Source organism: Eublepharis macularius, chromosome 1 (assembly GCF_028583425.1).
Source record: "Eublepharis macularius isolate TG4126 chromosome 1, MPM_Emac_v1.0, whole genome shotgun sequence".
In the NCBI taxonomy this organism is placed as follows: domain Eukaryota; kingdom Metazoa; phylum Chordata; class Lepidosauria; order Squamata; family Eublepharidae; genus Eublepharis; species Eublepharis macularius.
The window spans coordinates 105,440,464-105,457,352 of record NC_072790.1 but is presented as its reverse complement, the minus strand read 5'-3'; the positions used below and the strand labels follow the sequence as shown (position 1 = coordinate 105,457,352).

The following is a 16,889-nucleotide window of genomic DNA, read 5'->3' as shown; positions in this document are numbered from 1 at the left end:
GGTGGGGGAAGGTATGGTAGTTGTTTGGTGTTTTATTTGGTTTTTAAATTGTGATTTGTAAGCTGCCTTGAGCATAAGGAAAGGTGGGATGTTCATATTTTAATAAATAAATAAATAAAATTGTTTCCCACAAAACCTAATAATACCTCACCCAAACCATTTAGCTTCAAAAAGACTATCTTTCAAATATTATATCATCCCTGGACAGGGTAGAGTTAAGGTCTGGAGATGTGTGCCTCATGACATGTCCCCCCTCCCCCCGCCGCTGCCATGCTCTAAAATGTTATTGTCTAGATTGAGCCCATTTCCTCTCTTCCCTCTTTTTCTTTCTTTTCCTCTTCCTGTCACTCAACAAGCTTTAAGCTTCTGCTTAAAACTCAACCTAAAAAAGAGCATTGCATGAACCCATTAAACTGTTACTTTACTAATCACTTTACCAGCCAATCAGCACTGTCTACCGGTGGCTTTCAATACAAATTTGCAGAACTTTTTCAGTGCTCAGTCTTGGAAAGAAAAGGACTAAATCCATTGAAGGCTCTTTTAAGTACTCCTTACTACTTTAAGCATGTTATATTCCTTAGTAGCATTATAATCATCACAGGCTCTAAAGCTGAGTTTTAGTAAGACTTGTTCTCAAACGATATTCTACATCCTTTTTGTGTTCTTAGATGACTCCATTTGTAAGGTTCAGGTGTTTTAAAGGAACATTTTATTTGGAAGGTTTGACAGTAACAGCTGTGAAGGACTCCGGAGAATGGAATTTGGAAGCGGGGGCACTGGTGCTGGCTGATGGAGGCCTTTGTTGTATTGATGAATTTAACAGCATCAAGGAACATGACAGAACCAGCATTCATGAGGCAATGGAACAACAGACCATCAGCGTAGCCAAGGCAGGGTAAGTAGCTTTCAGTAAGAGTGATGAATTAACGTCTGCAGCCTATTTTTGATCTCTTCATTCCCCTGTGCAGAGACTATTTTATCTTGCTTGCCAAACTTGGTGAAACTAAGTAGAGAGAAGGCCTGTGAACTTGCAGAAGTGGTCTGAGTTGTGTGTTGCCCTCACATGAGCCAATCCACCCACTTCCATGCACTTACAAGCAATGTTTATCACACTTGCGTAGAAATGAACAGGTAGGAGGAATTTAAGATGTGCCAATTGATTTTTTCAAAGCCCTACAAATAAAAATAAGCAAAATGGGCCCATAAAACTTAAACTACAAAATTAAAAGAGTAAGAACTATAAGGTAGCTGTTTTCCCCATCCTTAGCCTGAGTTTTTGATTAAAAGAAACAGCTATGTGTGAACCTTTAAGTCTGAAGACTTACACATTATTTTACTACGTTTACTATAGTGTACACTTTTTATGTATCAACATATATATACTGTGCTTTCTCCTGGCGCAAGGAAGTTTATAAAAATAATTTGAAAATTACGAATTAAACCCAAATATGACATCCCCTTTGTTGCTGTGCTGCCTCTGTAAAAATTGGTCCTGCAGTGTTTTGAAATAATATTAAATGTGACATGGCTTGTTCAGTGGAGGAAAAAAATATGGTGCGCACACCACAAAGAACAATGCTTCCTTCAGACTGCATTCTACTCTCTGGGGGAAAATACCCCTGTCAGTCTGGAGCCTATGCACATGAGACCAGGAGGCAAAGGGAGTGTCCAGGGATGCTCATGCTGAATCTTGTTCTGCTTCATACCCAAGGACTCCACTGTGTTGTTTATAGTGAGCCGCCACCTCTTTGTGACAAGGTTCTCAGTGTCATAAGGGCAGGCATCAGGAGCTGGCATCATCAAACAGCAGCAGGAAGAGCTGCTGCCAATTCCAACCCAGTCATGCTGCTGCAGACATCATTACCCACCCTTCTTCAATGGCTGTGCAGTTAGGACCCCCAAAGGGATTGGGCCCTCCCTTGATGCACTCACTAGGAAGTTTTTCTTCCTCCCTGCCAGGCAGCAGAGGAGGGGCGAAGGCTCAATCCTGATGTTGCTGCTGTTGCTAGACCTGCTGCTTCTTTGGGCAGCAGAGTGAGTAGTCACAGCAGAATCTGAGCTCTTCCTCCTCCTCACTGTTGCACTTCTCCTTCACCTGGGCAAATGAACAGGCAAGTGGCAGTGGTATCTAGAGCAGCTGCTACGAACTTGCTTGTGGGTTTGCATCGACTTGCCTGCACAAGCAGCTGCCAGCTCTGAGAGAGAGAAGGATGGGCAAGCAAGTGAGCAATGGTTACTCTTAGGCACCACAGCTGCTCTCTTCTTCATTCACTGAACAAGCAACGGTCACTCACTGTGCCTCCAGGCAGCAGTGATGGCAGAAGAAAAGCTATCAGGATTTGGCCTCTTGGAAGGGATTGGGCTCTCTTCCCTGTCTTGACAAGTAATGGTAGATGTCTTTTCCATCTTGGTCTCAAAGCAAAGTGCAGGTAGCAGGGGTGGCTGTTTGCCTCCATCTGCTCACTGAGCTTTCACTCCAGGGAGAGCAGTAGCCATCACTTCAGCAAACCCCAGTGGCAGCAGGAGCCTCTGACACCAGTCCTCTGTGGAAAGAGGGGAGGAGCAGGAAGCCAGGTGAGAGAGGGTCCAGGTGGCATCTTGCTGAGCCTCCTAAAAACCTGGAGTTTACCATGGCCATTGCATAAACCAGGGGTTCTCAGTTGGGTCCCAGCACTGGGTCACAACTTTTTTGCTGGTGTGTCTCGGTCAGGAGGGAGACAGTGAAACAGAAAGAGTTGCAAGAGGAGGTTCTGGGAGGCTTAAAGGGCAAATTTGGGTTTGCTTCTGCACATGAAAAAAATGGCCATTAAATGCTATATATTAATAAATAGTGAAAATGAAAAAATATAAAGTTGTTTAGAGTTAAGAGATGTGATATTTCTTGCATTTTATGTTGAGGAGATGAAGTTAGCATGAGGAATAATTTTGCAAGCTGGTCCCCAAAAGCCAAGTAAGTTTAGAAGTGGATCCCACTTCAAAACATTTGAGAACCACTGGCAGTCCTACATTTTGGTGATAAATGCTAGCCATTTTTAGATCTGTACTGGGATGAGGTGTTGTGGATTCTTTTGATTGACTATTTCTTTCTGTCTCAGTATGTAGCAGTGAAAGAATAAGAACTAAGTTTTTGATTTTCAACAATGAATGATAAACGCAAGCTGCATAGATGGGAACAAATAATGCTTTTTGACTTGATGTTTACATCTTCCTTGTACTGATACAAGATTAGACATGAGCACAGCCTGAAAATGGAACTATTTTCAGATCTTAATTTCGAACTATTTTCAGTGGAAATGGCAGACTGCTTTCAGTCAAGAGAGCCTAGAAACCGTTGTTTTGTGTTACTGAGGAAACGTGAGACCCTTTTTCCATTCTAAGTCTGTGCATCTAGGGCGTCATCCTTTCATTTCCATATTTAGAAATCCTTAAGGCATTACAGAGTGGGGGCCAATGTTGATGTCTTTTTTTCTACTTCTGTTGCCACTGGCTAAGAGTCAAAATACTTTTCCCATGTTACACACCAGAAATGTGAAAGGAAAGATTCTTGGTGCTATACTTGTTGTCTCTCAATATATGAGGTATGGGCTAAGATGGCGCCAACTGGAAATAGATCACTTATAAGTCAGATTTAGAACAGGTGTCTAGATAGCTGCTCTGAAAGAGTTGTGCTATATCTACTTGGAGCTCTGAAAACAAATCCCAGCTCAAGGTCAAATGAATTAAGGAAGGGGAAAATGTTGCACTGTACTGATTCTCGGGCACTCCTATAAGCAGAGCTGTTTCTGCAGTGAAATTTGTGTATGTGTGAGCACATCTGTGTATTGTGAATTAATACATGAGAGGAAGGGTGCAATATGCCCGTGCATCAAATAGACAGCCCGCATATGTATGTATGAAGGCCAATAATCAGGCTGAAAAGACATATGCCTTTGGGTGACAAGCATACACTTATTATTAATGCGCCAGTTCAATTTACCGACTTTTGATTAAAAAACAAAATCGACCAAATCTCTGGGTAAGAACTTGTTGGGCTGAAGATGAAGTTTATGTTACCTGACAAAACAATTTTATTGGTCAGATCAGTAAAACTGCTTGGCACTAATGTCACCCTTATCCCTGCCTATGTTAGTCGCCCTCTGCATACAAACATGCCACACGCTGTGTGACTTTTCAGTCACTTGTGACCCGTCATGTTACCCCTTCAGCCTACATGCAGTTTGTGAAGATGTTCTGCCATAAAGTTGACACATTCAGTTTTGGGTGACCCTGCTCAAAATTTAGCTCCTGTGTCAAGTGGAATTAATGTAGATCATCTCTCCTCAGCTTAGTGTGCAAACTGAACACGAGGACCACCATACTGGCAGCAACCAATCCAAAGGGCCAGTATGACCCTAACGAGTCTGTCTCTGTGAACATCGCACTTGGCAGTCCTCTTCTAAGTAGGTTTGACCTCGTCTTGGTATTGTTGGATACAAGAAATGAAGAATGGGATCGCATAATTTCTTCTTTCATATTGGAAAATAAAGGTATGGCCGGGCATCTATTTGGAAGGATGTCTCTGTACACTGAAAAGAGGGCTTCCTGTGGTGTTCAAATAAAGTATTCCCAAAATATCGTCTGAAAAGGATTAACACTGAATAGTGAAGTGATCAAAGTGTAAATTTTGAAATAGTCAACCAAGAAGATTTGGCTAGTTTGCTTATCCTCAAATAGTACATCATTATTTTAAACTGGCTTTTGGTTAAAAAAAAGCATACTTTGTCGTTTTATGCTTATTGGAATCAGACTACACAAGATTATATTGAATGGGCTGTGATTATCAACTTTGATAGACTCAGACTTAAAGTACAGGATATGTTTATTAATGAGTCAGAATCCTGACCTGCTTTCCCCGCATATTTCCTTACAGAGTTTAACAATTATCTCCTGCTGTCAAATGAATGTGGACTAAATCTAATTTATAAGCTTTTGCTGTCATAAATCCTGTCTCTATTGAAATATATAAACATACTATACCTAGTGATGCCAATAAGAGCCAAACTAGATGGTATTTTTATTAACCAGATCCATAACAGTTCTCCTGACCTGACTTGCTTTCCCAGTAGCCACACCACGGCTGTGGGGAACTTATTTCCCCAAGTGCCAAAGGGTCTGATTCAAATTAGAAATGTGGTGCCAGGAGGAAAAGAGCTCCAGCCTCTTTCACTTATGGGATAGTCGGAGTACAAAACTGTACCAGACTGACATCCACACCCACCCCATTCTTATGAGCCTAAATGCCAGAATAGACAGCACTGACCTTCGTAGATCAGTAGTCTGACTCTGTATAAGATGGTTTTATGCATTCATCATGTGTATGTTTGCATTCCTCAGACCCAGCTCTTTCCCCGCAGTCACACAGCAGTTGCATAGAATGGCATTTTAAAGGTCTGCAGGAGTCCAGTTTGGCTCAAGACTGCAGCATCAGGGAGGGGGACTCCTGCCATTTTCCCAAGCCAAAACAGCCCTGGTGGGCGGGGGAGGGGGGAGGGGGCAGAATTATTTGCCCTATTTTGGAGCTGCATGTAACATGTAGTTTGGCTCTTAGGCTGGAGGAACTCTACATGGGATTTATATTTATACCCCATCTGTTTCCACAGTGGGGACCCAGGATAACTTACATAATTCTCCTCTTCTGTTTTATCCCAACAGTAATCCTGTGTGGTAGATTAGGCTGAGGGAGTGTGACTGGCCGAAGGTCACCCAGCAAGCTTCCATGGCAGAGTGGGGATTCGAACTTGGTTCTTCCACATCTTAGTCTAACACTCTAACCACTACACAATGCTGGCTCTCACTGTTAAGCTCAGTTTTGACATCACATGAACCAGGGTCTGTTTTAACTATGGTTAATTTTTGAAACTAGGATTTATTTCCCAGTTGGTCACTCAAATCCTGGTTTGCCTCAACAGAGATTGTTTTCATTATATTTTTCTCTGTAGCCTAGAAGGGTATTACTGGGGAACAAGGCAGACTAAATCAGAATTCTACATTATGAAAAGTCACTGTAAAGACTAACTGATCTATTAACCACAGTTAGTCTTAACTGTGACTTTTTGTGATGTACAATGGCAGACATCCTGACATAATTCTGCCTTGTTCCCTAGTGATCTTGGTTTCATATCCTGGTTTGATGGACCCCAACTAACAATAGTACTCATAGTTATTTTAATTAAATCATAGTTTTGCATTTTTGGAGTGAACCCGTGACAAATACATAAATATATTTTTATTGTCTCTTTTATTTCAGTACAAAATACGTATTTTAACATAGTTTCTTTTATGTAGGTTGTCCAAGTGTGTCTGAAAAGCTGTGGACCATGGAAAGAATGAAAACCTACTTCCGTCTCATAAAGAACTTACAACCAGTGTTGACTGAAAAAAGCAACCTCATTCTTGTCCGGTATTACCAGATGCAGCGGCAAAGTGATTGCAGAAACGCTGCCCGAACTACTGTCCGCTTATTGGAGAGTTTGATACGGTTAGCTGAAGGTGAGACCTAGGGTTTTTTTCTTCCTTTTCCAATTGTTATATTGTACAAAAAACATTAAATGTTGACGGAAGAGGTAGAGCCAACAGTTCATACAGCTCTTTAGACTAAATGCAGTCACTTAAATACAAGTTTGATACAACTGAAACCCATTTTGAATATTATATTGAGACCACAGAAAAATGCTTGTGTGTGATGGCACTCCACATGGTGGGCCTAACATTTAGGTTCTAGATGTGTGTTTGTGCATTATCTACATGTCAGATTGTTGTACATTCCAGGCAATGACTACAATGACTTGCATATGTACAAATTGGCTCAAATTCTGAGAAATTTTTAATATCTGCCACATGAAAACCAACTTAGACAAGTACTCAGAAATCATTGACAGTTCCAGGCCCTACTACACTTCGGGTAGTGTTTCAGTTGATGGAAGGATTTCTGCCAGAGGAGTATAACATCCTCACCTCCCTCCTCTCACTATAGCCCAAAATGTCCCCCCAAATGCTGTTCTAGAGTAGGGGGGGTATCCTCCGGGAGCATCTTTTGGGAGACAATTTGTGCTGCAGCGGGAGGGGGGGAAGGAGCAAAGAACATCTGCATTTGTGCATCGTGCAAAAGCCGTCAGCAGAAATGCTATGTGGGACCCAAGCCATGGCACTTCTGCTTCTGAGTAGGTCTATGAAGCTCCAAGATCAATGGGAGGCCTGAAGTTGCTGTGCTGTGCCAAGTGACTTGAGTGATTCCATCCCATGCTGTCTGAACAGCAAGATTGTGCACTGAGTCTATCATAAAAAGTGGAAAATATCATCAGCGTATTCAGCTGTTGCCATCGGTGGCAAAAAAAAATTCCAGTTTCTTTTAAAACGGTTATTGTTAGGATATCTCACCTCGAGCTTTCTGAGTAGATAACACAAACATACAGTTTTGCTATTCAGTTTTACTAATCTGTTGTTTAATTTTAAACACTCTATTAGCTCATGCCCGGTTGATGTTTAGGGATATCGTGACTGTGGAAGATGCGATAACTGTGGTTTCAATTGTGGAATCTTCTATGCAAGTGAGTTTCCTTATACAGATTGTAACAATCCTGTATAGAGCATGTGACCATAAGCACTAGAAGGAAGATTGTCATAGGGCCGTGCTCACAATGTTGAGAACTCCTTGAGTGAAATGCCCAATTTTTGTACAATTGAGCCTATGAATAAGATGCCTCTGTATCACACTAGTCACACTTGTGACCTTTCATGATAGGCTTTTCTTCATATGTAGCATTGATATGTTTTCCTAAGTGGCTTTGTAAGTTATTTTGCTGTAAGATTTATATAATGCTACCTCTCTGGTAGGCACTGTACTGAAGTGACATGCTGTGCAATCCTGGGGGGGAGGGTAGCAGAAGCAAGCAGAGTCATGCAGAAGTTACACTGGCATATCCCGGACTTACGTCGGCATAACCCCCCCCCCCCAAGCTGGCAAAGTGGCCCAGCGCTGCTCCACCTGGGGCCTCTGTTGGTGCCTGGCTGCGGCAGCCAAGCGAAGGCATAACTACAGCATGTGTCACTGTACCAGGGGGTGGGGCATGAGTTAGCTCCCTAAGCCATTTAGGGTCCAGGAATGCCACCCGAAGCAATGGGAAGTTACATCTCAGAAAATTATAGTGTAGCCAACAGGCACCCATTTGTACAGGAAAAGTTGACTGTGGAGGTATGACCCTCAGCTCATGCCTCCATAGCAGCCGAGCTCCCTCCCTCGTGCCCAGTCAGCTCCTCAGGAACCCTACATAACCTCTGGCCAGGACATCCATAACCCCAGGTAAGTAGAGAGGTGGCCAGAGGCTCTGCCCCTGCCATGGAAACTTAAAGCACAGGTGGGAGAGGATGTTCACTGTGGCGGGGCAAGAGTGCATAGGGGGAAGTTTGTGGAATTCAGGGCTTGCCTCACATTCACATGGGAGCAGAGCCCTGCCCAGAATGTTTAACAACTGTCCTTTCACACATCCCAGTGAATGGTTTCTGACTCTAGGCTGGTATGGATGAGGTGACCCCAAAGAGGTTCCAAGTGCCTCCGTCCATGCCTTTGTGCGGCTCTGCTGCCAAACGTGCAGGTGTCCAGTGGCACCTTGGAGGCTCCAGCCCCACCCAGCTTCCCTCCCCCCTTCCCCCCTCAAATTCACGGCAGGCAGCAGGGTGGGACTTGAGGTGTTGCCTCTGTGTGTCTTGCAAGGCGGGGCATTCTCTGACAGGACTGCTGGTGTCTGATAAGCCAAACAGAAGACCACTGTATGTGTGTGTGGGGGGGAGGGGGGTGATGCTGATGCTGAGATGTAGGGGGGGGCGGGATGTGGAGCAATGTCCTGGAATCTCTGAGGCGCTTCTCCCAAAAGACTTTACCAGTCTCCCTTTTGCTGTTTGCAGAGACAGGGAGGGCCTTCAGGGATCTTGCACTGGGATGGAATGATGGCCCCTGGAGCAGTTCCTCTGGTCCCAGAGGCCGTCATTCCACTCTGAGGGCGGTCATCTTGGCACCAGAGCAGAGTTCTCAAGGTCCACCCCACATTCTCCTCACATTGGCCGATTTCAGACGGGCACAAATAAAGCGAGTGCTTTCGCTTTTTCAGCAACAGCACTCGTAAAAACCCGCAATTTCCCGTCCCAGCTTACCTGCGGTCCATGGCGCTCGGTTGCGCCATATAAGCGGACGGTGTGAACGCGGTATGGCGGGTTTGCACACTTCTGGACGCTTGGTCATCGCGGAGAGGCCCTCCCCTTTCCCTCCTTTCTTTGCCGGCCGGCCGGCAACAATATTCCCTTAATTTTTTTTTAAACTGGACGCCATTTGTGCAGTCGCACGTTTGCGCACATCAAACTGCGCAAATGCGCACAAAAGCACACAAACATCGACGCTGCGTATTCGCATACCTGCACGTTTGCGCATTTGCGCAAAACACGTAAAAAAAACTTTCTGTAGGGCAGGGGGGTAGCATTGGCAGCTGGTGACAGCAAACGCCACCCAGCCCACACTAGTTACGTCTTTCCCTGCCACTCATAGTGCTGTCAACTGCAGCCGCTCTGCAACTGGTGGATTCTGCCAGCATTGCCAGAAGAACTAGGGAGTATTCTTTCCTGGCCATGCCTTGCCGGGCTCGGCTGCCAGCACAGCTGTCCCACCAAGATCTTTAGGGAGTGGGTGAGCAGCACCACAGGTACACGGGCATCCTGACACCAGCAACACAGCTGGCTGCAGGACTGTGCTGGTGATGTATAAGAGAATGTGGTGGGGGTACGCAGCAAACATTAGATAAGGACACTGGGGGCTGGGCATTTGGATAGAGATCAGGGATTGGTGCCAAGTAGCAGAGATGATTCACGGAAGAGCAAGTTAAGACTAAGATAATTCTGTTAAGGATTTGTTGTGAAAAAATGTTTAGAAAGTTTTTTTTTCCAGGAACCAAGGCTTTTGAAAAATGCCGTTTTATTTGAGGTACTGTGGCCCAGTGCTCATTCGGATGCTTCCAATCTCTTATCTGCAATTAAGAGATACATAGTACTTCAGGCTTGCATGCTCCTCCCTCTTCCTCCTTCCCGCTAAGGACTGACCCCTTCCTTTCCTGCCCTTATTATGATTAGCATTCCGTCTGCACAGCACTGGACATTAATCATTTTTAATTTTAGACCAGCATTTGGTTCCAGCATTTAACCAAGGTTTCATATTTCAGTTTAAAATAAGCTATGAGCCAAAGTAAACATGGTAATCATCCTGTTAACCACAAGGAGCTGTATATGATTGTATTATGTCTATCCCCTCACTTCTCATATAATGATGATCAATTTATCTGTCCCCATCTCCAGATACTTTATTCTGTGGATCAGGGCCAGGTGTAGAGAAGGCCAATTTTTTTTACAAACTTGGGGGACTCCCCAGGTTTGCAGAAAAATCTGAGAAGCTTAAAAACATTACATGGGTATTATAGAACCCTAAAACAGAGGAATAAGTTTTCTGCATAAGTGCAGACAATGTAGTTAGCAGCCTTGGGGAGCAGTGGAGGAACCATGCAAATCTGTGTGCCAGAATACAGCTCACCCCATCTCTCCTCTGGAGAATAGTGAGCCAGGAGGAGCAGGGACAGCCACCCTTACCAAAGAAGTGGTGGCACTGGAAGTGGGTAAGTAGGAGCAGGAGCCACTGTCCCTTTTCAGTCAGCCAGGTGGGTGGGCAGGGCAAGGCAGGGAATTCAGGGTTGCTGCCCCCCCCCCCACTGCCAAGCTGCATGGAGAAGGACAGATGTTGGGTGGGCAGGCACTCAGTGTGAGCTATTCATTGACTCCAGGTGCAGTGTGGAGAGAGGACTTGATTCACTCCCTACACGAGTCTCACGGGTCCCCACTTGTATATTTATAATACTGTTTGGATAACTGTCTTACATTCCAAATGAAGATGTCAGAAGCCAATTAACCTGTTAACACCCGGGTAGATATTGTTATACCAGTTTTACAAACCTCGAAAATTATTTACAGAAAAGCAGAATCACAGTAATTGACAGAAAGGGACATAGGACTTCCTTCCTTCCATTCCTCTGTTTTTACTATAAGCCAGGCTTCCTTTCACACCTTTTAGTGTTATCAAATGTATCAATAAAGAAGGCAGAACTTGTTCAAGGCTTTCCGAAACCTTTCTCTGATAATGTTTTTTTTTCATTAGCTAAGGATGTGATCTCTCAAAATAATTTTATTCATTGTTTTAAAAATATAAGTTTAAATTAACTCATGAAATTCAAACAAATGCACTCAATTACAATCTTTTCTTCCCTGTAGGGGGGTGCACTTCTTGGAGGTGTCAATGCACTGCACACTTCTTTTCCTGAAAACCCAATGGAACAATATCGAATGCAGTGTGAACTGATCTTGGAGAAGCTGGAGCTGCAGGACATTCTGTGTGATGAACTCCAAAGACTTGACAGGTGAGAAACTTTACCTGGGAGGGAAAGAAGGAGAGGGGGAAATTTTCATATCTGACTGCATAATGAAGCTGTGTCCCTGATACTGTGTGGAAATGAGGGAATATCAAGGGACTATTAAAGCTAGCTTTATTATATGCCCAGTGACTGCAAATGACTGGTATCCTAAGAAGTGTTATCTTTCACATAATGAATTTTTAAGCCACAACCATGCGGCAGCATTTGAATCCACTCAAAGGACTTTCATGACTGGTATGAGAGCAAGGGAAAATAATGCTTGCATACATTCTTGCACAACCTACACACACATGTTTTCTTTGGATTGAAAATAACATCTGACCATGCTCAGCTCCCTCTCATGCTGGGTTCACATATGTATCAGCTTTCTACCTCCCATAGAATGGAAGACGCGTTAGAAGTGATGAATGGCACACACAGTGACCAGAAAGTTGTAGCTGGTTATTCGTTAGCAAGAGGACACAGTTGCCTCATTGATTCTATGTGTGTGGCAATGATTCTGTATCATTAAGAGCAAATGTGTTAAAACTGGGTAAAAAAGTTGGTATTTAAAATAAACAACCCAAAGAAATAACCTGGTCAGTTCTGCCATCAAAATGGAATTATATTTTTAAAGTTAATTTTACTAAGATGGTTTGGAGGGTATGCTGCTAAATCCTTTTGAAGCAATTGATGTACAACTGAACTATTAATGCTTATATAGTATGTGTTTATTTACATTTTTAAAAAATTAATACTTTTCCTGTATTATAATATAATGAAATTGCATTGAACTATCTAGATATTGCATTTTCCTATTAAGATTTTATTGTTTTCCCACACAAAATAGTAAGTATAACAACAAACTCCCTGTAACCCTACCACTCACCTTCCCCCACCCACCCTCTTCCCCAACATAACCCATGAACAAGAGAACAAAGTACGAGCAACATTAACTCAGGTAGCTAAGAGTAGAGATTAAGGGGAAAGAGAAAAGGTAGAGTGGCGTGAGAAGTGGGGGGAGGTGAGAAGCGGTAATTTTTGGAAAGTACTGTCCATAACATTGAAATTGCTGTTTAAAAATGAAATATAGCCACCATTGAACTAAAAGATTGTTTGCCTAGAATTTTAAAAATTTGTATATGAGATACTCTGTTCTGGGGAAAATATTCTAGGTTTAACTTTCTCAAATTTGTTAAATTGTATAAATGCCATTTTCTGTGTCTTTAAAATGCAGAAAGTTTGGCACTGGAGTTGTCACTTAATATTCAGACAATAAACTTGAAATCATGAAACAAAATCAAAATTTTAAATTATGACTTTTGTTTAAAAAAGTATAAAATATGTTTTATTTTGTAGATTACAGCCTGAAAATTCATATCATTTTCAGCAGTCCTTGGAGACAAGGAACAATGGTACCGAGGCATCTTTTAGCAATAACACACTTGGGAAACCAGACCAAACATCTCATCAGCAGTATTCAGATGGAGCAGACAGTACTGAGGTCCAGCCTCACCTAGCTAAAAGGAACCCCGAAAGTGATGCATACCCAGGATTCTTAAGTAGCCAAACATCTGATGTAATACCACAGCAGAGCAAACAGAGCAAGAGTACCAGCGATGGCAGCTTACACTGGTTTGACAGTATTATGGATGGCAGTTCTGAAACTGAGAAGAGCATTTGTGAATCTCCATTTGCCAGAACATCTCAAGATAGTTTGATTTGGAAAGCACTAAACAACGGACCATATTCTAAAGAAAAAAATTATTTAATAGAAACTGAGCATGCTGAGATGGGAGAATCACTGAAAAAAACAGCTCCAGGGGATACACGCGAACAGGTAATTGTTTCTGGCCTTGAGGAGGGAAAGGAAGACATTCCCCCAGGGTTCCCCTCAAAAGCAAGCCATAAAGATCCAGCTGTATTATTTCCTTCTCTACCTGATTCAGTGATTACCCAACGGACCTCTAAGAAATGGCAGAGTATGAACCTCGAAAAGGCTCGTGGATTTTGTGCAAGTACACCAAATCCTGAGGCCGTAAGTGGTCTTGCTCCACTTTCTCCCCATCCTGCAGGGGCTTCACAGTCTCCTACAAGGGACTTGAACATTCTTGCATCTCACAGTGTGTCAATGAATCAGAGGTTGGTGACTTCAACCAGGAAACGGAGCAGAGATCAGATAAAGAAAGGAGGTGTGACAGGAAGTTCTGTTGAGCCTGAAATCCAACAGAAATCTGGACAAAAAGCTGCCAAACTAGCAAAGTTTTTATTTAGGCAGAAGTCAAAACTTGCTAAATCTTCTGAAAATGAGAATCACGCCAAATTGCCTGTTTACAGCCCTCACAGTATTGCCAGAAATGTATCAGAGAGAGAAAGGACCAAGGAAGAAGGTTCTGAGAAGTACCAGAAAGAACACAGTATTAACAATGGAAAGTATAACATGAAGGAAAGATCCTGTAATAACACTGGAGAGGAGCAGCAGCAGCTGCAAAGGAAAGCCATATCCCCACCTTCTACAAAAACGAAAGGAATGGGAGAAGAAACAGTGGAAGGACCCAACACAAAGAAAGTGTGCGCTAGTACATTGGTAAAATTATCCACATTTTCATTCATACCAGCTACTGAATCCAAAGTAGAGTCTCCCTCTTCCTTGACTGTTGCTAGGAATAACATGGAAAGGCAGAGGCTGCCACTGAAGAACCACACTGAAAGTGCAGACCACACAAGGAAATGCTTTGAAATGGGGAAAGTCAGCAAAGTTACAGGGAAATCTTTGTTCTCACTACCAGATTTTGATGACGCAGCTCTAGACTTTGATTGGGATGAAGAGATTAAGAAAAAACCCAAATCTTAAAAATATTTGGTACCTCCTCAATTTTTTGATAATTTAATTAGAAGGCCATAAATAAAATCTAATCTTGCATAAAATAATAGGATAAGGAATGGGCTCTTGCTTCTGGTCCTGCTGGAATAAAAGCATATTTCTAATTCTAGCTGAGTCCAGTTCAACAGCATCCTAGAGAAGACTGCACTGCATGGTTCAAGCCCTGACAGGAGTCACATTCACTTTATTCTGTTTGAGGGTAACTATCTGAATTGTGTAAAATAATTTAATTCCATGAAATCTCTTGCGCTATCCTTTGAAGAATAACCGCTAATGATGAAACAGAGATTTCCTTTTTTCTACTTCAGTTTTAAAAAATACATGATTTCAGTAGGTCCAGTAAATGTCACATAAATTAAACAAACACTTTCAAAAATTGATCATGCAAGATTTTTTCCCATGTTTCGTAAATGTCATCCTGAAATCACTTTTGGTCACGTTGTAAAAAAATGGCTTTCAGTCTGGTGTTTTTTTTTCTTTCAAATAATGTTAATAAATATTTTCTCATTTCTGTTGCTTCTCATGAAAATAATGTGAGTGGGCTGTGCAAGAATAGTCAAGTGGAATAAAGCTTCTTGGTTATTTAATGAGAGACAAAACTAAGTATTGCACAGATTTCTTGAAGGAAAAAGAGTTGCTCTTGCTGTATTAGCAAACATAGGTGACCATTGTCAAATAATTGCATATGTAAGTAGGGATATGCACCTGGAAAGAAACACAGTATTTTTTACACTAAGATTTTGAGAAGGGTATAAATTCCAGTATTTGAGGATAATACCACTTTGGGATTTGAGTTTATTTTTTTTCCAGGATTCTGGAATTAATTTCGGTTCCATTATTCCCTGTGGTGAGGGAGAGGATAGAGTGGCTATTTTTTAGTCTAATAACACCAAAATTGCAGGGCAATGAGTGCTGTTGTCATTAAAGACCAGCCCTCAACCAAGTTGCAAACAAATTCACAGAATCACAGAGTTGGAAGGGGCCTTATAGACCTAGTCCAACCTTCTGTCCAATGCAAGATGAGCCTAAAGCATCTCTGACAATATTCATCCAGCCTCTTCTTAAAAACTGCCACCTCCCTAGGCAGCTGATTCCAACTTTGAACTACTCTGACTTTGAAAAAGCTTTTCCTAATATCCAGCTGGTACCTTTCTTCATATAATTTAAGTCCGTTGCTTCGAATCCTACCCTCTGCTGCCAACTGGAACAGCTCCTTGCCCTCCTCCAAATAACAGCCTTTCAAATACTTAAAGAGAGCAATCATGTCCCCCCTCAATCTCCAATTCTCCAAACTAAAACTGAACCAAAGAATCCAATTCTACAGGCCGCTGAATAAGATGCTCCCAGCCATCCTTTTCTCCATCCAGAGCAAACCTCGTAGCCAGTTTGGTGTAGTGGCTAAGAGCGATGGGACTAATCTGGTGGACTGGGTTTGATTCCCCACTCCATGGCTGAGTGACCATGGGTCAGTCACAGCTCTCCAGAGTTCTCTCAGCCTCACCCACCTCACAGGGTGATTATTGTGGGGATAATAATAACACAGTTTGTAAACCACTCTGTTTGGGTGTTGTTGTCCTGAAGGGCGGTATATAAATCGAATGTTATTAGCCAAACACACAACAGCAAGCAACCACTGGCCAAATCCTCCAAATGCAAACAGAACCAACAAGTCTAACAGAACCAGCATCAAACCAGCAAATCCCAGCAGAACCACAGGCCAACGTGACAAGACCAACACAACCTATTTCAACCCAGAGAATTCAAGTCAAACCAATCTGCCAAGGCAGCTAGCCAGATTTGGCAAAATACTGACACACACTGTTAGCAGTCAGACCTCCTCCCCACACTGAAAGGGCAGTTTATGGATATGGAATATCATAAGCCCCTTGCCATAAATTCTAGGCACTGCCTGGCCCCAGGCAGAATCGATGCCAGATGGCCTGGAGACTGCTAAGTTACCAAGCCATGAGTCAGAGAGGGGGGTGACTAACTGATGGCCCCCACATCCCAGTGAGAAGCAGAGGTAACGAGGCTTCCTGAGAGAACTCCCTGCCTAATCTCAACACCTTCCTCTACCTCCCCTTTCCCACCTACCTAATCAAAACTATTCAGCACATCTGATAGCCTTCCTGCCCAGTACTCATCATCTTATCAAGCAATATTTTTACCTGTAGACCATCCTAGATATTCATTTCAAACCTCTCCCAAGTTGTTGTCCTTGTTTTGGGGCAAAGATGTCAGATTTGCCCCAGGATATGTTTTGCCCTATAACTGGGCTTCCCAGACATGTACTCAGTGAGTGTGTGCCTTTGTACCTGTCCACGTACCTCCAATCTGTTTAGGCTTCTCTCTCTGAAATGCTGGTCATTTTGCTGCTCCTCTGCAGACCTCTTCTTCTCTGAGACTGGTAATTACCTCCCTTTCCACGAAACTACTTTCCCATTTCCTCACTGTCTTCTGAGTGTGTTCAGTGTGCACTTTCTGTATGCTTGCATTTTATTTCTTTGTTAATAAAAAACCCTTTCCTG

General features: G+C 42.8%; 1 protein-coding gene across 1 annotated transcript in view; it reads left to right on the top strand.

Annotated features, from left to right (window-relative positions):
• Nucleotides 1–15,304, top strand: part of MCM9 (minichromosome maintenance 9 homologous recombination repair factor) — a 38,413-nt gene extending 23,109 nt beyond the window's left edge. Inside the window, exons 8-13 of the mRNA XM_054976415.1 lie at nt 721–895; nt 4,324–4,526; nt 6,325–6,528; nt 7,504–7,586; nt 11,338–11,483; nt 12,837–15,304. Of these exons, the coding sequence (XP_054832390.1) occupies nt 721–895; nt 4,324–4,526; nt 6,325–6,528; nt 7,504–7,586; nt 11,338–11,483; nt 12,837–14,331 (2,306 nt within the window). The 3' untranslated portion in view covers nt 14,332–15,304. The remainder of the gene's footprint in view (nt 1–720; nt 896–4,323; nt 4,527–6,324; nt 6,529–7,503; nt 7,587–11,337; nt 11,484–12,836) is intronic.
• Nucleotides 15,305–16,889: the final 1,585 nt, after the last annotated feature.